This window comes from Sporobolomyces salmoneus (genome assembly GCF_050403485.1).
Source record: "Sporobolomyces salmoneus JCM6883 DNA, S_salmoneus_JCM6883_v1_ctg77, whole genome shotgun sequence".
NCBI lineage: Eukaryota > Fungi > Basidiomycota > Microbotryomycetes > Sporidiobolales > Sporidiobolaceae > Sporobolomyces > Sporobolomyces salmoneus.
Window position 1 is genome coordinate 1 of NW_027481086.1, and position 22,924 is coordinate 22,924.

Below are 22,924 nucleotides of genomic sequence, written 5' to 3' on the forward strand. Positions count from 1 at the left end.
CCCTAACCCTAACCCTAACCCTAACCCTAACCCTAACCCTAACCCTAACCCTAACCCTAACCCTAACCCTAACCCTAACCCTAACCCCAAGAATGGGTCGAGGCCATTCTCGACATCGCGGGGTTAAAGCCTGAGGAATTTCAGGTCGCGCACGTCTGGGCTGAAAGGGTGAAGGGGATTTTCTTGAGATCGAGTAAAACGCAGAAAGCGTATGAATGGATCAAGAGATTCTTACAAGACATTCACGAGAAGCTCAAGAAGGGTGATGCAAGAGTGAGTTCTTCCCGTTGTCAACTACCTGCTGTTGCTCGAGCTGAGGGCAATTCTTCGGACAGCTTGTTTCGAAGAATGGTCAGATCAATCCTACTTTCGCTCGTATCGTCGACGACGGAGATCTCGTCGAGGTCAGCATTTCTTCTCACTTCCGCATCCTCCCTCATTATTTGCGCGCTGATGAACTCGTCCCTCGACTTTCGATTTTTCTTCCCTAGACCGAGGCAGATTTTTGGTATGTCGAAGTCTCTCGAGGGGCAGGACTGGTCGCCTGGCGTGTCGAGAACGACGCTCGTGAACACACAACCACAGCAAGGAATTACACCGATATCCAGAATTACATGAAGAGAGTTACCGAAGCTCTCATTCCTCCGTGGCTCAAAGAACAACGCAAAGAGATGCCTCGTCGACACTGGTTACAAATTGCAAGAGAGCTCAAAGTTCTCAAGTACCTCATTCTCGAACACCGATCAGCCGGTGCCACGGAACGTTACAACGTTAGTCTCACGTTTCTTTCTTTTCTCACTGCTGCTTTCGATTGATTCTCATCTTTCTCCTTTCTCGATAGGTCGTCGACTTTACCGGTAACCCAGTCCCTTGCTTCACGCTCCAAGCTATCCGCATGAGATTGCACTCTTTCAACGTTCGTCGCAGTCAAAAACCGTCTTGTTCCATTGTTTCCCGCAAGATACTGATCACTGTCACCGGTTCATTAGCCTCCTGCCCACTGGATCACCCCCCTGACGACTGAAAACGCGCTCACCAAGTTTCATCCCGTTTCGAGAAGAGCGCTCGATCGTTTCTAATCGCGAAGCTTTCTTGAACTTCAGATACTGCTCTTCTTCTTCCTCTTTCCTACGCTCCATGCCAATTTCACTTTGTCTTTGAGTCGAACCTTTCTACTTCCTTCGGTTCGTTTTCATCGTTATTGTCGACTCTAGAGCGCGCCCGGAGCGAAACAAAACCGTCGCATTTTTCTTGATTCTTGAGAACGGAAGCAAGATTACACCGAGGGCGCTCAGAGAGAGGTCGACAGCAACGGGGTTCCCTTAGCAGACGCGGCAGGAAATCCGGAGCGGAGAGGAAGCAAAAGGATCTGTTTTCGAGAAAACCAACGCGCGAGCGAGAACCGAGGTCGCGAAGCAGCCAGAACTGGGAACCCGGGGATGAATCGTGCGAAAGCCGAGCACGTCGGAGACTGTATCTCGCAGCTCATACGCAGGTCAGCTGCGCGGAGACGATGCTACATCGTGTCGGATCGAAATTCGAGAAAACTCACGATTAATCGATTCTCCTTCCGCTTCAATTTGAGTTCCCAGCTTTCCGAGGTAGACTAGCTACCTGTCGAGCTACGCTGCGTAGTACTAGATAATCAACGAAAGCCGATCGTAGTCGAGGGGAGAAGAGATCGATCGAAGAGAGCGAAGGCGAGTGCTTGAGTAACTTTGAGCGTGAGAGAGCGGCGCGACATGAGAGCTGTTGTATGATACAGATGCCTGTACGTACTCTTTGATGCTCTGAGGGCTTGAGTCGGTGGGCAGAGGCGAGGATTCAATTCGAGGTAAAACTGGTGAATTCGAGCGATCTGGAATCAGGGTGTCAGATTGGTGACCGGAGGAGGTTCGTTGTGAACTTCTGCCGACTGTAGCGAGGAGCACTGATAGAGCGAGTGAGTGATTGGGAGTCAAGAAGCGATTCAAGATCTCGACTTCCCTTTTCGCCCTGTACAGCTCACCTAACGTATAGTCCAGCTCCGTTTTACGCTCCCTGACCTCACTGTATCCTTCGCAACCGCCTCGTGCTGCTCTCAAGCCAACTTGCCCCGTTCCCACTCTTTCCCTCCGCTTCATCTTCTTTCTCGCCTTTCGCCCTCTGCTCGGCGCCCAGCCTGTACAGCGGCTCAGAAGCGACCTGTGAATCAGTATAGCTCAGTGCTGGAAACAATCCCGCCCCGACAGCTCATTCCCTCGACGCTCGTTTCCTCGTTTCTCCTGTTTCTCCCCTGAGACCCATACGATCTCGATCCCTCTGCTCGTTCCTCGAGGAGGCTCTGACTCGCGACCGAACGGGAATGAGCGTCAGTTGAAACGGACCCATGCGAACTTCTCCGCTCTTGAATAGAAAAAAATCCACAGATCTCCTTCTTGCTTTCTTCTCTTCCACCACTCTTTTTCGCCTCAGCATGTCCTCTCTCGATGTCAGCCGCCGATCGAGCCAGATCCACGACGCTCTCGACGCGATGCTTGCGGCCGTTTGTAGATTCAACGGCCTGTCAGATCGGGATCGACCGCTCCTCGAATCTCAATGGAAGACGAATTTCTTCAAAACGGTTGAACCTAGCAATGACAAGACTCTGTGGGAGAGCAAAACGACTTTCGAGAAGGTTTATGACAAGCTGGTGATTGTGAGGGATTCCACGACTGAACAACATGCGTTCGTGAGTCAAACCTTGGTTTTGAGCCAATGAGCTCGCGTTAATCCTCTAGATCTTTGACAGCTGAAGCGGGATAATGGTCACCTAGTCGTTCAAGGGCCATACGAAGTGAAGAACTTTCTCGCTGGACTTCTTCCCGTGAGTTCCTTTCGTTTCCCACTCAAGAAATCTTCTCGTTGACGCCTCTTTCTTCTGCTCTAGACTACCTCTTTCCGTTCATTAGCTCACTCTCGAGCTCGTATCGGACTCCGACAAGCTCTCATCAGTAACGTGCTCGCTTACACAAATGGACGATCGTCAGAAGGAGGATATCGATTCCGAAACTTTTCGTGAAATTTCTTTCTTCTCGCTCTCTTCTTTCTTTGTAGCTACCGATAGACACTTGCTCCCTTAACTTATCTATTTTAATCTGACCTTGGTTTCCCCTAACATAACTTCTCGAGTCTCGAGAGAGTCACGGAAATCCATATCTCGGTTTCAACACAGAAACGCCACAGAAACGCCAACGAAGCTTCCCTCACAGCAGAAGCAGAAGCAAGAGTATATGTAGCTAGCTGTACGGAGGGAATCACTTCAGTTCACGCTCTTGGAAGCTAGATCGCATACTGACGAAGCTTCTCCACCGACCTTTTCTTTCGTGATCAAGTTTTCTTTCCGATCCGGTATATTCTCGCAATCGAGGGATGTTATCTGAGATGCATTGATTGCTGAGATCCGTCAGTTACCGTCACTTGGCGGCACTCGAGACCGCAAAGAGAAACGGTCTCACCTTGTCGTCGTCTTGGAGGAGACAATTCGGCTGCCGGAAACGCGAGGCGAATATAGAGACTCGCTCGAGATAAACGATATGATACGAGCGAAAGAATTGGGTCGGATGAAGACGGTGCGGGCTGCGAGTCAATAGAACGAGAAACAGTCAATCAACGATTTCTCGACTGTCGACCTCCATCGCTCACCTTTCATACGTCGCGACGACTCGTCTGCTTATCTAGAGCGATTCCACCGTGGAAGGAACTCGGAGATCCAGGACGAGAGGAAGCGAGATCGAAATCGAAAATCGGAGAACTGCTCGAGCTTGAAAAGTTTCCATTCTGTCTTCTTCTCCTTACGTTCGAGTCGCTAGGTATTCGACTTCTCCTCACTGTGGAAGCTCTTCGAAATCGGAATCAGACCAAAACCACGGCGGGACTGATACTAACCGAGAGCTCTCACCTTGAATCCGAAACTCCTTTACTTTTCCACCTCTCTTCTTCGCGCAACGACGGTTCGAGCTCGGATTTCTGGCTTCTCCTCGTGCTATATACTTTCGAATCGATCGAATTGTCGAGTTTTGGGTCGTCCGAATACGGGTTGAAATGTTTGGGAGAGAAATCTAGCGTCAGAAAACTTCTTTAGTTCGCGTTCTCACAGACGACGAGAACGTAACTGAAGAGAATCCTCGACGCACCTCAAGTTCAATGCTTTGTCCATTCGATGGATCTTGACTTCTCGTGAAACGACAGAATCGCCAGCGACCGACCGAGTTTCGAACATTGAATGGTAGGTGTTTGCAAATGTCGTTCCATTCTTTGAGAGCTTGCTAGGACTAGGCAAGTCATCGAAGCAAGAGGATGAGATAGAGAGAAGAGATTGATCAGCTTCCGACGTGACTGATAGTTCGAAGATGAAAGAAAAACTCACCTTGACTTGTTGTCGATCTCGAATTCCGAAGGAGCACGACGACAGCGAGGCAAGTGATCAGGTTACACGAGAGGGAGAGATGAGGCGCTGCGAGGGGGAGGGAAGTGCGGGGGGAAAAGGAAACGAGGGCGAATCTGAAACGAAAGACAGCAAGCAGTCAGTCAGACGATTCCCCGACTCTTCACTCCAATCGCTCACCTTGTTGGATATCATGACGATCTGCACATCGAGAACGATCTCCCTTCGGAACGGGATCCTAGAGTCCGAAATCGAGACGGCAAAATCGGAAAATCGTTTGAGCTTGACGACGTTTCGCTTCTTTCCCTGAGCGTTGGTCTAGTTACTCGCTCTCTTCCTTCTCCCTGTGAGGGGTCGACGACTGACCATCAGAGGGGACTCAACGACAAAACTGATGCCAGCAAAGAGCTCTCACCTCGAATTCGAAACTCCTTTACTTTTCCACCCTCCCTCTCTTGTCCCTTCAAGAACCATTCGAGCTCGGATTTCCGGCTATTCCCCGCGTTGAACGAATTTCGGGTCGACCGGATCACCAAGCTTGAGGTCCTCCGAGCAGGGGTCGAAATGTTTGAGAGAGAAATCTACGGGGCGAAGCGAAGTCGATCCAGTTCGCATTCTCGCAAGTTGTCGAGATTGTAACTGAAGAGAATCCTCGACGCACCTTCTGGTCGATCCCGGTTCCCACCCGGATGCTTCAGCTTCTCGAGAAAACACAGAATCGTCGATAATTAACCAACTTTCGAAATCGGATCGAACATCTTCACGAGTAGTGATCCGTTTACTGTGACGTTACTGAGCGATCCGAGCCGTCGATTCGAGAGGAGGAGTTCAGGAGAAGAGATTGATCAGCTTTTGAGGTGAGTTGATTGCTCGAAAGACGAAAACTCAGAACGCACCTCGAATCGTTCTTGTTTTCGAGTGTCCGGATGGCGACAATCACCCGAGCCCAGTACTCTATTTCGCTTGATAGAGATGAGAGGATCTCGAGAAGAGATGAAGGAGCATCGCGGCGCCTGTAAGACGTACGAAAAAGAATCAGTTAACTTTATAGACTGATTCCATCGATGGCTCACCTTATCCATCACCATGTTGACCGAACGCTTTAACAAACCCAGAAGACGGGAGATGAGAGCGAGAATTCGGAACCGAAACACGAAGAATACGAGAATAAATCGTTTGAGCTTGAAATTCTGTCGGTCTCTCTTCGTTTCGCGCGACAATCGTTCGGGTCGCTCGGGATGGACTTCTCCTAGCTGTGAGATGTCGTTCGACTGTGTATCAGACATGACTCGAGACGATATCTGATGCCAATAACGAGCTCTCACCTCAAACTCCGAAACTCCTTCACTTTTCCATCCTATTTCTTCGAGACGAACGCTCGACTATCTCTTTTTTAATCACCAAGCCTCCGCTCTTCGAGTTGATTCGAGGATCTCTCAGCCTTTTGAAATTGTCATCGAGGAAAAGAAGCCTTGAAGAACGAGATTCTGTCGACAAAGATTATGATAAGTCCAAATTCTTTCAAACCGAAGAGAAATCGTGACTAATCAGAATCTTCGACGTACCTTTCTTGACCGCTGTTTCCAATCGGAATGATCTTGACCTGCTGACAACCGTTAGTATTTCCATAAAGCGCCGAAACTCGAGTCGAAGATTCCTCGCAAGCTTGTCGCTCCGTCCGCCTTGAGCTGACTCTACCAAAGTCCGCCCGAGCAGCACGGTCGACGAGGGAAAAGGGGGTGGTTGGATTGGCATACGTACAAACTCCCCCTTTTCAGCTCCTTCTTTGTTTAACCTTTCCTCGAGATTTCTCTAAATCTTTTCGTTTTCCTCCTTCCCATACCGATCGTTCGTGGAGCCAAGTCTGAGCATCATCAACTTGCTTTTCGTATCGGGTACGACATCCGGTTGAGCTCGTCGTAATGGTCATTGAAGTGTCGATTTGTCGAAAGTTTCGAAAGTTTCGAGGCGGAAAGTCGAATTGGGTCGAATCGAAAACCCGGGTCGTATCGAAAGCGGCGAAGGGGAGGCTTTTGCGTCGATCTCGAGTCGAAGGGATACGAGTTCGAGGAGGCAGACCTTCGAAAAGAAAGCGACTGTGATCGGTTCGCAGAAGACAAGTCAGAACTGGTTCAACTCATCACTCGTCCTCTCGTCCGACTCACCTTCCCTTCCCTCTCCTCAACTCCTTCCTCTCACTCCACGCTCTCACGCATTTCCCAACCCTGTCTCGACGCCATCAACCCATTCCTCAACCCCGTTCATTCGTCCAATTTTCCCTCCTTCTCCTCCTCCCTGTCTTTCTTTCAATACCCCCTCAACCTCCCTCAAAACGTTCTCCATCCTCTCAACCCATTCCTCACTGATCAACGCTGCTTCTTCCCTCGTTAACCCCCCAGGTCCTTTCTCAATCAATTCCTCTAAATTCCTCCCTCTCCCTCCTCCTTGTTGTGGTACCTCCTCCTCGCGTTCGCGTGAGCCGAACGAGCTCCCTCTGAAAAGAGTCGGATTCTCCCCGAGTGTAGACAGATCGGCTAGAAGAGCCGAGAGGTTCAAAGTAGTGTTTTGCGCAAGAGCTCTTCGATTCCCCGAGGTTGATTGATTGAGGAAGTTTGGGGAGGACGGACGGGATGAGAGAGCTGGGGAAGCTGAGCGGGAGGGGAAAGACATATTGGTCTGCTGATTGTGAGAGAGTGCGAGAGAAGGGGAGAGGGAAGGGAGAGTTGAGTGACACGTTGCAGAAAGCCGTACGGGTTGCCTTGTTTCGTTTGAGCGCGGGATGAGGGTGCTGTTCGCGTTGTGTCGTTGACCGAAAGACACTGGGTCGGTGAAGAAGGAAAAAGTGTGGAACTCCAGTCACTCGCTCAGAGCAAGAAAATGCGAGTGACGTCTGTCTGTCGTTCGCTCGCTTGTTCGCTCTCCTGAGTCGTTTGTTTCTCTCTCTCTCTCTTTCCCTTTCTTCACTTCAACTTCTTCTCGCTTTTTCTTCTACTCTACTCCCCAACTCAAAGTGAGCTTCTTCTCTCTTACTCTCTTCACTGAACACGCCGATCTAACTCTCTCTCTCGCCCGATAGAAACTCTCCCATCGTCATGTCTGCCTCCGTCACCAAGATCACTTCCACCCTTCCTCCTCCTCCCAACCCCTTCTCCCCTTCCTCCAAGGGATTCTCGATTGATTTCGAAGGAAAGGTATGCTTCCCTTCTCTTTCCCTTCTCCCCGAGCCGAGGGGGGTTCGCCCTCATTCGGATCGAAAACTGATCGACTCCTACAACGCTGGGATGAGTACAGGTTGTTGTAGTTACGGGAGGTAACCGTGGTCTAGGACTCGGAATCTCTGAAGCTCTTCTCAATGCAAACGCCACCGTCGGTAAGTAACTAACCCACTTCCTCCTTACTCCTATTTCGTTTGTGAGTTCCGATGATTGACGATGAATCCCGATGAATAGCTATGATCTACAACTCTGCCAAGGTGAGTTACGAGTACAAACGCAGAGAAGTTCGAGACCGAGCTGACGTCGTTCCCTCTCGTTCTCTCTCTTTGCACTCGATCCCACTCGCATAGGACGCCGAAGAAGTCGCTGCGAACCTCGCCAAGTCGTACGGCAAGACCGTCAAAGCATACCAATGCAACGTCGGAGATTCTTCGAAAGTCAAGTCTACTTTCGCCCAAATCGAAAAAGATCTCGGACCTATCCACGCCGTCGCCGCCAACTCCGGTATCTCCATCGTCAAGCCCGCTCTCGAACTCACTTCGGACGATTTCAACAAGGTCTTCGGAGTCAACGTCCTCGGAGTTTTCAACACTTGTCAAGCCGCGGCCGATCTCTGGATCAAACGTTCTCACCCTGGATCTATCGTAGTAGTCTCTTCCATGTCCGACACTATCGTCAACTCCCCGATCACTCAATGCTTCTACAATTCCTCGAAAGGTGCCGTCTCGAACTTGTCTCGTTGTCTCGCGGCCGAATGGGCTCCTCATGGGATTCGAGTAAACAACTTGAACCCTGGTTTCATCAAGACTGATCAAACGAACCATATGGACCCTAAACTCCGAGAGAACCAATGCAAGGAAGTTCCTCTTGGTCGTTTCTCCGAGGTAAGCTCACATTTCTTCTCTCTTTGTTTCGAGAGAAAGGGATTGGTGCTTACTCGCATTCGCTTCTCGCAGGTTTACGAACAAGCCGCTCCCGCCGTCTTCCTCCTCTCCGGTTACACTTCCTACACTACCGGTTCTTCCAACTACGTCGATGGAGGCAAGAAAACTTTCTCCCCTTCTTTCATCTTCCCATCGTTCTTCAACTAACTTTCGATTTCTATACATGATAGGTTACCTCTGCTGGTAAACGCCTTCGAGTACGCCTGCTAGGTGTTGATCACCTCGTCGTCGTTGCTTGAATCGTTCGAAGGTTTTTTTGTTTATAAGAAAAGAAAGAGTTTCGTCGTCCGTTTTGTGTTTTGCCTGCTGGTTTTTACCCTGAATTGAAAATGGGTTCTCTGCGTTACCTCCTTGAGTTGCTTCGTCCGCAATCGCTTGCGAGAGAGACGCAGAGAGAAAAAAGAAAAAAGCCCTCGAGATTCGTCTTCCGCTGCGAGGCTTTTTCGATTTCTCGCTTGCGCGACTGAGTGTCTGGTCTGAAGTTGAGAAGAAGTGCGAGTTAACACAGAGCTGTCTCCTGTGGGAGACCAAGCAGAGAGGAGAGAAGAAGAGAGCTTTCTCTGAGATCAAAGCTCACTTACTCATTCTTTTCTTTTTCCTCATTCCAGTCGCTCCTCACTTGCTCATTCTGCTCCACAGAAATCCTGGCTTGTAATAGATACCTCGGCTGTCAAACCAACGTCGAGATGTCGAGGCGTATCAAGCTCGTTCGTTCGAAGAATCTGAAAGAGCGACCGAGCTGAGCTTGATTCTTTCGATTCCAGCTATGTCGATGATCTTCTGAGCGAGAAGTGAGGAATCATTGAGGCTGAATCGGGTGTGATTCGGAGAGAGGAACTATCAAACGTCGACTGACTCGCAAACGATGGACAGAAATCTTCTGGTGTCTTGTTTCGAAAATCTCTCTCTCTCTCTTTCGGACTCTCGATTCGGTTCGAGCTTTCCTTTTTCATTTATTCAGGTTCATGCTTGAATGGCCGACGAGCGTTCTCGAAACCGAAGCGCTGAAGGATGAGGGAATAGTTCTCGAAATTTGAGGGAATGGTTCTCGAAATTAGTGCGAGGTTGTGAAAAATTTCAAGCAAGTGGAATGTCTCGTTCCGAGTGCTCTCGGTCCTACGAATCAGTCGGCATTGAATCGTCACAGAGTCGACTCATAGGCGACTCCAGGAAAAGGGGCTCAGAATGAGCCGCGCTAGACCTTTGAAAGAGCTTACCAAAGAGAGAAAAGGAGTTTTTCATCGACGAATGGAAAGCGAGACGGGGAAGTAAGTAGAGCCAACGGAGGATTCGCGAAGAGGACAGAGCAGAGCAGGCTCCAGATCAAGCGAACGAAGCCGTTTGATAGAAAATGAGTAAAACGAGAGGTAAGTTTCGGAAACCTGAAAAAGAAAATCAACAACAAAAAAACGACGACGAAACGAAACAATACCCAAGAAACTCCGCCCCCCTCCTCCCCTAGTCGCTCTACAACTTCTCCTCTGTGTCTGCTCTAACCGCCTTGCTCTCTCACTCATTTCTTACTTTTCTTCCCTCGTTTCATCGGATCATAAACCGGCACTGATCCATCATCGCTCGAATCGCTCGTGTCGACATCGAGGGACGTTCGTTTCCTAGGTTTCATCGTCGTTGGAGCGGCGGGAGCGGAACGAATTCTCGAGGGAAGAGGGGGAGGAGCGGCAGCGGATTGTCGACGAGATTTTCCCTTTGAGGAAGCGGCCTATTCCAATGCAAGCGAAACCGTCAGCTCACTCTAGAATAGCAGCAGAGAGAGATAAAAGTAAGCTTACCTTGAGAGCCAACCTCGAACGATATTCCTCAACTTTCGAACCCCCAAGTACCGAATCGCTCTGAACTGTGATTTTCCCCCCTAAAATACTCGCGATCCTCAATCTCTCTTCTTCTTGTTTCCTCAATCTCTCAAGTTGCGCCGGCGTCAACTCTACACGAATTGTCAATCAGAGAAACGATCGACGACGAGAGAGAGAGGAAAACGCACTCTTCGAAGAATCATCTTTCGCTTTCAACCCAGTCACTTCAGCTACGATACCTTTCGCGTTCGATTCGTCATCGTAGTCCGGAACGGGTGGTGGAGAACCTCCATCCTCGAGTTCTGCAATTCGAGCATATTCCGATTCCTCAATTTGCATCTGCGACTCAACGTCCCTAGTCAGCTTCGTTCAAGCGCTGCTGATAAGAAACAGAGACTCACTTGACGTATAGATTTCTCCGTAAGAGAGATATGCTCAGAGAATTTAAAGATGTTTTTGACTCCCCATAATTCTCCGGCGAATTCTTTTCCTTCGCCTTGAACTCCCGAGTAGAGACGTCGTTCAGAGGTTGCATCGTCTACGCGTAGCCACAGAGAGGCGTGTCAGTGTCCGAGAAGAAAGGCAGAAGAGAGGAGAGGAAGGACTGACATCCAACGCTCGCTTGAGCTCGTTTGTATTGTTGTCGATTCAGAATGAGTTCCTCGAGACTAAGAAAAGTCGTGAGATTCTCGTTCGGGCAAGTATATTCTCGAGCGATACGGAGGACTCACGTTCCAGCTCCGACGAGTCGGTAAACGTCGACTTCTTTCGTTTGACCAAAACCTGTTCGAAAACCGTATCAATCATCTACCAGTCGGAACACTCGCGGTAGAGGAAGCGGTACGAACGATGACTTCGATCTAATAAGAAAGCGAGAAATCAGTCTTTCTTCGAGATTCGAGAGAGAGAAGCGAAATCCGAGCTCACCCATCGCTTGCAGATCATGAGATGGATTCCAGTTCGGATCGAAGATGACGACCTGTGTGAAATGGTCCGTCTCAGCACTTCATCACGAACCGCTGAGATGGGAGAGGACATACCTTATTCGCAGCTTTCAAATTGAGTCCAACTCCACCGGCTCTCGTCGAGATTAGGAATGCAAACTTATCTCCCTCTGGATCATTGAATTCATCGACAAGATCCATACCTACTCACCTCAATCCATCCGTCAGTACCGAGAAAGCAAAGACGAAAAAGGAGGGAGAAAGAGGGAGGGAGAGAACTGACGATGTTCAGCTTGAGTTTTCCCATCAAGGACGAGATATTTGTAATGAGTCGTCTCCATTAGATCCGAAAGGAGTTCGAGAACCTTGAGTGACATGCTGAAGATCAAAACCTTGTCTCCATTCTTGTACCACAATTCGAGGAGTTCGCAAAGAACCTAATTCCCCCGAACATGTCAGCGAAATCGACGAGAAGAGAGCTGAGAGAGACGGAGTAGTAAAGAACGTACGGTCCACTTTCCACATAGTTGAGGATCGGCAAAAGCGGTTTTACCAGGTTTACGTTTTTGATAGTCGTCGGGAAATGCAGCTTTAGACCATTCGAGATCTTGTTTGTATTTCTCCAAATTCGAATCGGCTTCGGAGCGATCTACGACGACAATACAAGTCAGGAAAAATGCTGAACAAGAGTGTGAAGAGGGAAACGACGGACCAGGATAGATCAAAGCGAGATGATTACTGATTTTCTGAAAGAGAACGATGTACTGCAGCAGGTGAAAAAGACTGGAGTCAGTCGAGTATCGAGCGACCAACGAGCAGACTTTCTCACCTTGAAGATAAGCTACGCAATGACACCGTCTCGAGAGTCAGCTACTTCCTCGAAACTCGCGTCGCAAACTCATGAAAAAAACGACTCACCTTCGTCCAACCTTGATCACAACAACTTCCTCTCCTGTAAGGTAATCCCTCCGTATCTTTCTCCCCACAAGGACACGGATCATCAGCCGTGAGAATAATCTTGACATCTTCGAGGGCGAGGATTCTTCGATAAACGTCTTTTTGCAAATCGGTGAGAGGACAGAGAACAATGTTGTCTCGTTTGCGAGGGAGTTGAAGTTGAACAGAGTCTTTCGTACTGTCGATCGAGCGTCGACGTGAGCTGGACGGCTCATCGCGAGAAGCAGGCAGGATCGCTTACCGTCGAAGCCAGAAATGAGGTAAGAGGATTCCGACGAGTGCGCTCGCTCGAGATCGTCCGAGAGCGAGTTCTGAAGCGGTCGCTTCTTTCTTCTGAGCGTGTTTGAGCGGCCGAGTAATCAAATCTTGCCTGTCCATCGCAAAATTTGTCAATGAATGAGCTCGAATCGAAATCGAAGAGAGAGAGAGAGAGAGAGAATGAAAATCTCACCATTGACGTCTCACTCCAACGTGACCCGGATTCGCATAATTCAAGATACACCACATCTCGTCCAAATCGTTCTGAATCGCCGTACCCGTCAAACCGTAGCGATGTCGAGTTGGGAATTTGTGAAAAGCTTCAGTCAACGACGATTTCGGATTCTTGAGTCGATGAGCTTCGTCGATGATCAAGAGTGTGATGTCGAGTCGTGAGAATTCGTCGATCTGATCTCGAACGGATTCCATTCCAACGATCACTGTCAAATGAAACGGTGAGCTGAAGCCGCCATCGAGGAGACTCAATTCGCGCGTCAACTCACGAACGTCGACGTAACCACGTCGGAACCTCTGGATCGTACTCGCTCGTTGCTCCTTCGTTCCTTCGTAGACGGCTACGTCAAAGTAACCCCACTGCTCGGAGAAAGAAAGTCAGGTTGAATCGCTCCGAGAAACGAGCTCGCGAGAAACGAAAACTCACAGTTTGAAATTCTCGTTCCCAGTTGTTTCGAACCGAAGCGGGACAAGCGATGAGACAAGTCGGACCGAGATCTGAGGGAGAATCGACTCCTTCTTCGAGTTCGTTGATCGCGTTCTTTCGTTTGTCGACGTCGGAATTGTGCGATCCTTTCTTGCCTGTTCGAGCGCTCCGTCTTCAGTGAAGTGTGCGAAAGTGCACGAGCAGGATAAGACTCGGGACGTACCCATGACAGCGGAAAGAAAAGCGATGACTTGAATCGTTTTCCCAAGACCCTGCGCGAGTGTGGCGAACCGTCATCAGTCTCTTCAACAGCGACTGAGATCCTAGCAGGTGAGCTCACCATATCGTCCCCCAAAATCCCTCCAAGGTTCTTCTTCCATTGACCCCAAAGAAACTCTACTCCTTCTCTCTGATACGGTCGAAGGAATTTATTGATCGAAGCAGGGATTTCGGCACCTTCGTCGTCGTCGTCGTCGAGCAAATGAGCGCCTGTACGATGTTGTTCGAGAGTTTGAACGATGAATTTCGGTCGACCTCGTTTGATCGTGTAAGGTAGAGTCACTTTCGGCTGAAAATATTCGTGCGATCGACCTCCAACAGATTAGTAGAGCTCGTTCGGACCCGATAGAAAGACACGACGTACCTTGGTATCCTTCTTGACTTGAGCAACTTCCCAAGCAGCAGGTTCTTCCTCGAAATCATCGTCCTCCTCTCCCTCGTACAATTCTCGTTCTCTATTCGAAGTCTCCTCTGCTTCTTGCTTGACCCGCGCCAGCGCGAGTGCTTCCTCCTCTCTCCTGGTACGCTCCCTACGCTCCTGATTCGCCTTCCTCTGCTCGATCACGAGAGCTCTCTCCTTCTCTTGTTTCAACATTCGAAGAGTTTGCTCATCGACGTCTTGATCATCTTCGTCGTCGACATCGAGATCGAGGTCGAAATCGAGATCATCCGTAGCTCGAGGTTGAGATTGAGACTGCGATTGAGATTGGGATTGGGATTGGGATTCGATCCTCCTTTTGAGTACTTCTTCTTGTCGTTTAACCTCTTCGTCCCATTCCTCCGCAGCTCTTTCAACCTTGATTGTCTGTGTACGAGCTTGATTGGCGAGGAGGCAACGAGGTGGAAGACGATTCGCAACGGAGGTCGATTCGATATCTGACGGTTCAGTATCGGGTTCATCGAGTAGATCGATAACGCCTACGTCTCCCGTATAAATGTTCGGGACTGAGAGTTCTTCGAGTTTCGGTTTGATGTCCTCCTCCTCCTCCTCCTCTTTCAGAGCGAAATCAATCTCCATCTTCTCGTTTCCCTCGACGATTTCGATCCTGCTCGGTTTGACATCGACTGTTCGAGTAGTAGTAGCCCAAGTAGCACTAGCACCTCCCATTCCATCACTATTCCAATTCCCTTCCTCGTCCTCACTGAAATCCGGCGTATCTTTCGGATCCATCTCTCGTTCATTCTCGTCGTCCGTATCGACACCTCGGACGACGTAGGTCGAGTCGAGTCGGCCCTTGCGTCGTTTAGACTTAGACTTGTTCTTCTTTTGTCGCGTGGGGAATTCGGCGTCGGAGGAGTTTGAAGAATCGTCGGGAGATGAGGAGGCAGAATCGGAGTTTCGAACGTTGGATTCGATCGCTTCTTCTCCATCTTCGACTACCGTGACTTTGACGTCTGCAGCGAAACCATATCAGCGTTCTGTGTCGTATAGTGTAGAGTGAGAGAAGGCGGCGTACTGAGTAGTTTAATGAGAGGATTCAATCGTTCTTCGAGATTTTTCCTCTCTTTACTCATAGCTAATGGATCTGATTTATGTACCCATCGTCGTTCGAGATGCTTGATGAGATCTATTTCGCTGTAATCGAGGTCGAGAGCCGAAGGGGGAGGGCGAGGGCGAGGAGGAGGCTTAGCGATCGCGCGTCGTTGAAGAGCTGAAAAACAAAAACGATCAGATTTTCGCTCCCGCTGAACAACTCGTACGGAGACTAGGCTCACCTCCAGTTTCGAAGAACACCGGATCCAATTTGATCTGATTCCGTTTCTCCAATTCCGTCTTCTTGAACGTCCAATCGAAAGTCGGTTTCGTCGGTTTTCCATTCATTCCATCACTTTCCTCGTCGTCCGTTTCTAGCATTCCCCTCCTCTTCCCTTCCCCATTCTCGCTCAACTTCATTATCTCGTCATCTGTTCTCCCAATCCCCGGCTCAAGTCCCTGCAATAGAGCCCTAACTTCCGGTTTCATTTCCCTCTTCTTCTTTCCTCCCTTCTCCTTCCCCCTGCCGCTCTTCCCTTGCGCGCCTCCTCCTCCCACGGTTCTCTTCAATTCCTCTGGTATTTCCTCCCCCCTATCCCTATACTCTTTCAATTGAGCCCTCCTAACTTTGTCCTCCTCGACTTTCTTCAACGCTTCAACTTCCCTCGCCGTAGCTTCTGTGAGACCGGTACCGAAATCGGGATCATCACTTTCTTCTTCCTCTGACGAGTTGCTTGATCCTCTACGTGGGACGAGTCGAGGAGGAGGAGGTGCTTGTTTAGATGATGAAGCTTCTCCTTCGGAAGAGGAAGAAGAGGAGGAGGAACCAGATGGAGGTAGCAAAGGTTGGCGTTGACTTGATTTAGTTAGGAGACTCGTACTGGTACTGGAACGCTGGCGAGTCTTCGTGGAGGTCGAGGATTTGGTCTTGGTCTTGGTTCGAGTTCGAGTGAGCGTTGCCGAACCGAACGCCATCCCTCGGCTGAACCGTTAAGCGAATGTGATGATCTAATCTCTATGTGTGAGAGGGTCAGTGATGAAGGATAGTGGGAGGAGAAGAGCGCCGATTGACTTTCCCGTCTTCGGCGAAGAATGTCAAAAACCGTTGCTTACTTCGCTACCTTTGATCAATCTCGATGTTAGCTCAACGAGAGCAGCGAGTCGCTCAACGTTCGGCTCGAAGAAAATCGCTAAATCACGTGCTGTTCTTGCTTGTCTTCTCGATTTGTCGCTCCTGTTTCTTTCTATCGTAGCGGTCTTGCATACAGCGTGCTGTCTTCGCTGTCAATAGAGGGGGCCAGAGAGAATCAAGAGAGCTTCGCGCTGTCGGCGTGTTCAAGTTCACCTTTCGTTCTTCGCTGATTCGTGTCTCTTACTGAGTGGAATAGCTCGCCGTGATCTTCGCGAGTCTCGCATGCATCTCAGCTCGCAACTGGCTCGCTCCTCAGTCAGCCGAGAACCTTTTTTTTTTTGAATCCAAGCTCACCATGTCGTTCCCTCGTTTCGTGGTTCGATTCCGAACGGTCGTCAGCCAGTACTCGTTTCGCGCAATCCACGAGAGTGGCGGTTCGTGGGAGACTGATACCTGATCAGCTGTCCACAGGGCCTTGTTGAATCAGTACGAGGTTTCAGCTCGGGAATTCGAAGAGACGTGGGAAATCTGTAGGGTTGCGCACAGTTTAAATTCAGGATCTCGCGAGCTCTACGAGTCGAGACATTCGTTTTAAACGGAACCTGAATGATTGCGAGAGGAACGAAAAAAGAGCTCGTGTTCATTTCGAAACTCTCCTGTGAAACACTTTCTTTTGTGTTGCGTTGGCTCTCTTAAGGTCTCACGTTTCTCGAAGATCCCGGGTCTCTTCGGGTCTGCGTGGGCCTGGTCAATGAACGGTCACGAGCAGTACGAAGAGCCAGTCGTAGATTCGCTGAATCAGTTACCGCTTTGCGAATCTCGTGTCGAAACCGTTTCGCTGAGGCGATCTCGAACGTTTGGACCACGAATCTTGCGGCCGATAACTCGTGAGTCCGCGGACGAGAAAACTCTAGACGAGGATCGCTAGGCAGCGAGAGGTCCAGGGACAGAATCGCGTTAGGAGCTGAACCGGATCTCGAACGAAGAATCGACTGCGAAAAATCAGTATTACGTTGCAAGCAGTCCTCGCCTTGACATACCACAGAAAGAGTAAACAGAGATAGAGAGAGAGAGGGAACGAAAGGGGTGTGGTGGAAAGCGAGGGAGAAGACTTGAGTATACAACAACATTGTTTCTTTGCGGCGGTAAATGCAGGCAGTCGTCTGGGTCTGGCGAAGAGCGAGATCCGACCGTGACGAGGAATAGGTATAGCTGGGAATAGAGTAAGGAGAGCGGTGAATGCTGCGCTGAACAAGTAAATCTAGTTGAAACTGCGAAACGAAGAACGAATCGAGAGTCAGCACGGCATGCGAGCGAAAGGAATAACGGGATCGTGACATACAAGTAAGGTGAATTCCTAACGAGACCTAAATCGAAATCTCCCTTGCTAGGAGCAGGGGGGAGAACGTCGGCGAGGTAAACGAGTTTGCTGTCCGTCTTTTTCGAAGTCGATTTCCAAACTGCTCCCTTTCCACCGTCGTCGTCTTCCGATTCGAGGTCGTCCCAAGGAGTCGACATCGTTGACGAAGCACGTCTCACTTTCTTCGATTGAGCGAAAATCGACAACGAGTCACTTCCGTCCTCCTCTTCGAGTTCCGAAATGACTGCCGACACGTCAGGTCTCGTTTCAGAGCTTTCACTCGCAGTCGTCGAAGTGGTCGACTCTTCGAGATCGGTTGGGGAAGGAGGTGCAGGAATCGGATCTCCCGGTTCGACAGATCGAAGTCCTGCAGGAAGCTTGGCGACGGGAACGACATGACCGTTGTACCGAGTTATAAACTGCTCACAAGGGGTACCAAAGATCAGTTTTCGATTCTGATCTCAACTTGATAGATGAGTGGTGTGTTTCAAGCTCGACGCACCTCTTGACGAAGTTTTCCCAGGATATCCTGCGAATGAAGCTCGATGAAGGTGTCACGAAGAATAACCGACATCTCATCGACATCGCAGGCGTGAGTCCAGTAGGAATCGTGAACTGAAGCGAAAGCAATTTTGTCCTGCGAGGGAGCATGCGAAAACGACACCGGTCAATTTCTATTTCGCTGAGAGAGAGTACGACTGTCGAGCTTACCTTGCAAGCGAGAGCAGTCATCATCATGTGAGTCGCATCGAGAGAGTGAATGAAGTTGGGAGGGAAGGCGGTAGCTTGAGCTCGAGGATCAACCTCGGAAGGAATCGTCGGATCGGTAATGAAAATCGTTTGAAGAGTCGTCGAAACCTATTCACTCGAAATGACTTTATCAGTCACTATACAGCAGCTCAGCGACAGAGAGAGGTACTCACTTGACGTTTCTTTGCCTTGCGATAAGGTTGAACGACGGGTAAACCGAGAGGAGTCGTCCAAGCGACACTCGTCATTTGTTCTTTCGGAATTCGACTCAATCCAGTCGGTACAGCTCGTTTGACTCGAGGGTTTGCCTTTTCAGCTTGCATCGCAGCTTCGATCCGAGCGGGAGGAATCGACTTCGAGATGAGTCGAGCGCATCGGTTCAACCAAGTTTGAATCCCCGTCGCTCCCTTGAAGATGTCGCCGATCGAGTCGAGAACGAGTCGACCGAGGTAGAGAGAGCACATGTAGAGGTGTTCGGCGGGAACGTCTCCTCGATCTTTCAGTTGACGTTGAATTTGATTCTTCGCTCCGATGAACGTCACTCCGTAAACGGTGGTCATAACCTGGGTCGAGCAGTCTGTCAGATGACGCTCTCATATCGGGAGAGAGAGCGGTAGACATACAGTTTGCTTGACGACCTTTCTCGTGACCTTTCCCTTGAGAATCATCGCTTCGTTGACTCCTTTCGCTGCGTCGACTTCGATTATCTTATTCGCCATATCAGCGACACCGGTGTAGACATCGGCAGGACGAGTTCCAACGTCGAGATTGACTTGATGAGCTCCTTTCAAGTCTCCTCCGAGCGCGGCGTAGTGTTGAAGTCCGTTGCAAGTTCCGTCTTGATGAATCGGGAGAGCACACTTGTACTCGATCGGGTTTGACGAGCGGAGAGCTTTCGTGAGTTCCATACAGGTCGCGAGACACTGCCAAGGATCGTCTGCTTTGAGCCACCAGCGATTACCCTGCCAGAAGAACGACGAATTGAATCAGCCTTTCTTTCTTTCGAAACGAGACGATTCAACTTCTGTTCAACTCACCTCGAGAGGTTTATCCGCCGAGTCCATGATTTCTTCGAGATGTTGCATCGCGTAAGCTTCCCGTTCATCGAATGAAGCCTTGTCGAATCCGGTCAAATTCGCCAAATGAATCTTCAACCACCTCAACCCTCTTTCTCCCAACGTCTTCTCCTCTCCAAACAGTAACAATCCTCTACACATGTCGTCACCGATGTGCGAAAGGTTGGGCGGGATCGGATAAGCTCGACCTCGGAAGTCGAGGTTGTGAGGGAAATAGAAAGTTTCGTCCCTAAACGCCCTCGCGATTTCGAGTTTATAGTTCAGATCGCATCGGTTCGAGTGAGCGGCACGTCGAGCTTGAAGAGCCGTCTTGAGTCGGTGTCGATACGTGTCTCGAGCTCGAGGATCGGTATCGACGTCGGGAGGAACTTCTGCTTGAACGGGATCGAGGAGGGAATCCTTCGGAGGGATATCGGCGACCGCTTCTCCAGAGTTCCACACGGCCGTGACGACGTCGAAGACTTCTCGATTGATCTTCCACGGGACGGATCCGAGAGCGTCAAGTCCGTTGAAAACGTCGTCAAGAGCGTCGGCGTCGGAAGATTGCTGGAGGTATCGAAGCTGTTCTTCCGAATCCTTCGTTCGTACCATTTGAGCTGTGCGAAATCGGTCCCCCCACGTTACTAACGTCCAAAGCAGAACGAGTGACGAGAAACGAAGACTCACTGTTGTGAACGAGGTAGGCACCGCTATTCCAAGTCAACCAAGGTTTCGGTTTGACGACCATCGGTAGGTACCTCGGATGAAGAGTGACTCGAAGAGGATCTTGATCCATTCGTTCGGAAACGATCGGGTTGACTTTGATGATACCGAGTTTGAGTCCTCGGACGTATTGATAAGCGTGAGAGAAAGCGGGTTGAACTTCCGATCTACGTTCGAACAGCGGGAGAGTGAGTGAGAGCCGGGAGGAATACAGGTGAAAGTGAGAGACTTACACTAGTTCACCAGTTCTCGGATGTTTCGCAGTTCTCTCGACTTTCGCGACGTCCATCAAAGCCGTAACGAGGATACTTCCGACCTTCGCCCTGATACTCTGCGTCCACTGAGGTCTCCAACTCTGATCTCCTTCCTTCTCCCGTTTCGCGAGTTCTCTCCTCCAAAGGATACCCAAACTCTCTCTCGGACTCCTTCCCCCTCCTCCTTCGAGCGATCCCGAACCTCCTTCCGCGAGTCGTTCCATCTCCTTCTCGAATTTCTTGTTCGTGTAACCTTGTTTGAGAACTTGAGCGTGGTATTCGTTCTCGATCGATTTACCAATATGTAAGATCGCTCTCGCCGCCTTCATTCCTCCATCTCCCGCTCCATTCCCCGAACAAAGTCTCATCAATTCGACGATCGTAATCAACGCCATCTTGTCGGGAGCGAGTAATCTCAAGAAAGGTTCGATATCTGGATCTTTTCCCCATCGAGAACTCTTCCCAGTTTCGTCTGAAGCTTCGATGAGAGATCGTTCCAACGCCCTCATCCATTCGTACATGAGGGATTGTAACCAGTTCGACTGCATCCCGATCTCCTTGTCTTTGCCGACTTTTTGAAGCGATTCCATCTCGTGGAGGTAGAGTTGTCGAGCGGCGTCGTAGGAAGATTCCTCGAGGAGTCGTTGTCGAGCGGTCGGAGTCATACTCGTCGCTGAAGTAGGCATCGCGAGAGTCGAGAGATTCGTTCGGAGAGTTTGAAGTGAAACGTTGACTTGATCTCCCTGTGTCGAGCGGCCGAGTCAGTGTCCCGAGTCGACGATCACGTAAGAGTAATGAGACTCACGGTAGCCATAACGGGATCCAATTCAGGTAACTGCGGTTTCTCCATTTCCTCCTTTTCTCTCCCTTCCCTCATTCTGTTCAACACCTCCCTCACTTCATCGACGATCCTCTCCCACTCGTCCCAACCTTCCCGTCCCCTCCCCGTCTCCTGTAAAGCGTCCAACACTCGTTCCCTGTCGAGTTTGCCCAAGTAACTAGGCAAATCGACATCGAAAATTGAATCCTTCATAACCGTTTCCAAATCAATTTTCGCCCTCCTCATCGCCGGAAGTAAATACGTGATCGGTCTGAACACCCGATCAGGATCCGTTAGGGACGAAGGGTTATAAACGTCCGAACCTAATTTAACGAGTCCTTTAAACATTGCCGCGAAAACTCCTGAATCGATCGCTCCGTTGACTCCTTTCTTGATCTTTCGGGTTGAAGGATCGTACGCGTCCCATTGAGGACCGTAGAGAGAATCGAAGTAGGCCCACGCTTTCGAAATGTTTCGACTTGAAAGCGCGTTCGAACGCATCGAGAGAGTAGAATGCATAGGGAGATCTCGTTGGTCGACAAGGGAAGGTAAGCCTAATCCTTCGTATCCTGGTGTTGACGCTCCCTTCTTCTTGTCTCGTCCTCCTCCTCCTCCTTCAGACGTAGTAGCGGAATCGTGCGATTTTTTCGAAGTTTCCTGTAAGAAAGGTTGTAGAGCTCTAACGAGGTACGCCTTCAAGAAATCGGCATGAACTCGACAAGGTAACAACGTCGAAAGGGATCCGACTTCTCCCAATTTCGACCAATTCGCTTTAATTCGTTTCGCGACGTCTTCAGCTCGGGGGATATCTCCTGATGAGAGACAGGCGTTCAGCACGGCGAGTTGTTCTTGCGCGGCGGGGAGTTGGTGAGAGATCGTGATACCGGAATGGAGAGCTGAGTCGGGGTCCGAGGTAGAGTTGTAAGGAACAGAAGTCGAAGCGGGAAGAGTTGAGGTTTGGGAGGCGGCGACATCGGCAGGAAGGGGAGGTGGGATAGGAGGTAAAGGAGTGACAGTATAGAGAGGAGAACGATTTCGATGGAGGTCGTGAGATGGGGAGTGGGAGGCGGCGGCAGAGGAAGCGAGGCGAGAAGAAAGGATCGAGCGAGGAGACGAGGATGAGAGGCGAGTGAGAGCGTTTGACCGCAGTAATCTTGTTCGTAACATCTTTCTATCTATCTGCGGGGTGAGAAACAACCCGAATTGTCAGTACAACGATGCGAGAAGATGAGAATCGAAATTGTTATTTCGTCGAACCCGCTCGTCCGCCGTCACAAGCTCTTTCGGTCGCACGCTGTGTCCCTCGAAGCTCTTTCCTGAGTGTATCCCTACGATGCACCGCTCATCCCCGCTCCAAATCTGCCAACTCGCGCGATCGGATTCTGTCTTCGCTCAACTTCGCCAGCCTTTCCCTTTGCTTGTCCCGTTTCCCCCGCCCGATCATAGCTAACGCTTGTGCTAGTCCGACGATTAGGCTCCGCCCTCGGAAGGCCTCCTCTACCTCTTCATCTTTTTTTCTTTCGATTCCTAACTCCCGCTCTGTTCTCCTTGTCGTAGGAAAGCGTACGCTTACCTGTCGGAGTTCAAGAGCAGCGGTCGAACTTTCTGTAGCTCTTTGTCCTTCCTAGCGAGCGTGTTGGGTGTCGAAGAAAGTTGTTTGTTCGGCGATGAATTTCCGAGAGTTCCTTGCTCTTCCTCCTTGTCGACTGTAAAGCTAGCGGTGGTTTTGCTCTGACTACTTCTCCCTCTTGATCGATCGAAAGTTCGGTAATGACGAGTGGCTGCCGTCGAGTTCAGCGATTCAAACTGATGAACGAAAACCATATTCTCTATCCCACAAGTCGAATGCTCCTCTCTCCAAAATCTCGAAAATTCCCTTCCA

General features: G+C 50.0%; 6 protein-coding genes across 6 annotated transcripts; 3 read left to right on the plus strand and 3 right to left on the minus strand.

The window, feature by feature from the left end:
- Nucleotides 1–91: 91 nt before the first annotated feature.
- Nucleotides 92–1,079, plus strand: JCM6883_003159 (uncharacterized protein; the record flags this gene model as incomplete). The annotated part of the gene is made up of 5 exons (XM_076634947.1): nucleotides 92–273; nucleotides 336–404; nucleotides 492–770; nucleotides 842–916; nucleotides 990–1,079. Coding segments are annotated over 5 exons (695 nt in total), but the record flags the coding sequence as incomplete, so codon positions are not given.
- A 1,376-nt stretch (nucleotides 1,080–2,455) lies between these two features.
- Nucleotides 2,456–3,040, plus strand: JCM6883_003160 (uncharacterized protein; the record flags this gene model as incomplete). Its single annotated transcript, XM_076634948.1, has 3 exons — nucleotides 2,456–2,710; nucleotides 2,771–2,845; nucleotides 2,909–3,040. 3 exons carry the CDS (start codon nucleotides 2,456–2,458, stop codon nucleotides 3,038–3,040), a joined length of 462 nt encoding a protein of 153 aa, XP_076485051.1.
- A 3,573-nt stretch (nucleotides 3,041–6,613) lies between these two features.
- JCM6883_003161 (uncharacterized protein) lies at nucleotides 6,614–7,075 on the minus strand (the record flags this gene model as incomplete). Its single annotated transcript, XM_076634949.1, has 1 exon — nucleotides 6,614–7,075. The coding sequence occupies one exon, from the start codon at nucleotides 7,073–7,075 to the stop codon at nucleotides 6,614–6,616; it is 462 nt and encodes a 153-aa protein (XP_076485052.1).
- Nucleotides 7,076–7,497: 422 nt separating this feature from the next.
- Nucleotides 7,498–8,751, plus strand: JCM6883_003162 (uncharacterized protein; the record flags this gene model as incomplete). Its single annotated transcript, XM_076634950.1, has 6 exons — nucleotides 7,498–7,596; nucleotides 7,697–7,775; nucleotides 7,855–7,877; nucleotides 7,971–8,504; nucleotides 8,577–8,661; nucleotides 8,735–8,751. The coding sequence occupies 6 exons, from the start codon at nucleotides 7,498–7,500 to the stop codon at nucleotides 8,749–8,751; spliced, it is 837 nt and encodes a 278-aa protein (XP_076485053.1).
- A 1,326-nt stretch (nucleotides 8,752–10,077) lies between these two features.
- JCM6883_003163 (uncharacterized protein) lies at nucleotides 10,078–15,923 on the minus strand (the record flags this gene model as incomplete). The annotated part of the gene is made up of 23 exons (XM_076634951.1): nucleotides 10,078–10,284; nucleotides 10,355–10,506; nucleotides 10,564–10,714; nucleotides 10,777–10,913; nucleotides 10,985–11,043; nucleotides 11,107–11,158; nucleotides 11,224–11,235; nucleotides 11,303–11,354; nucleotides 11,416–11,522; nucleotides 11,603–11,756; nucleotides 11,829–11,968; nucleotides 12,032–12,083; nucleotides 12,149–12,160; nucleotides 12,238–12,454; nucleotides 12,518–12,646; nucleotides 12,728–12,974; nucleotides 13,038–13,128; nucleotides 13,196–13,350; nucleotides 13,419–13,467; nucleotides 13,536–13,763; nucleotides 13,839–14,869; nucleotides 14,932–15,126; nucleotides 15,191–15,923. 23 exons carry the CDS (start codon nucleotides 15,921–15,923, stop codon nucleotides 10,078–10,080), a joined length of 4,362 nt encoding a protein of 1,453 aa, XP_076485054.1.
- Nucleotides 15,924–17,341: 1,418 nt separating this feature from the next.
- On the minus strand, nucleotides 17,342–22,209 carry RPO41 (DNA-directed RNA polymerase; the record flags this gene model as incomplete). Its single annotated transcript, XM_076634952.1, has 10 exons — nucleotides 17,342–17,351; nucleotides 17,423–17,859; nucleotides 17,943–18,077; nucleotides 18,152–18,298; nucleotides 18,364–18,753; nucleotides 18,814–19,152; nucleotides 19,228–19,862; nucleotides 19,933–20,135; nucleotides 20,202–20,965; nucleotides 21,028–22,209. 10 exons carry the CDS (start codon nucleotides 22,207–22,209, stop codon nucleotides 17,342–17,344), a joined length of 4,242 nt encoding a protein of 1,413 aa, XP_076485055.1.
- Nucleotides 22,210–22,924: the final 715 nt, after the last annotated feature.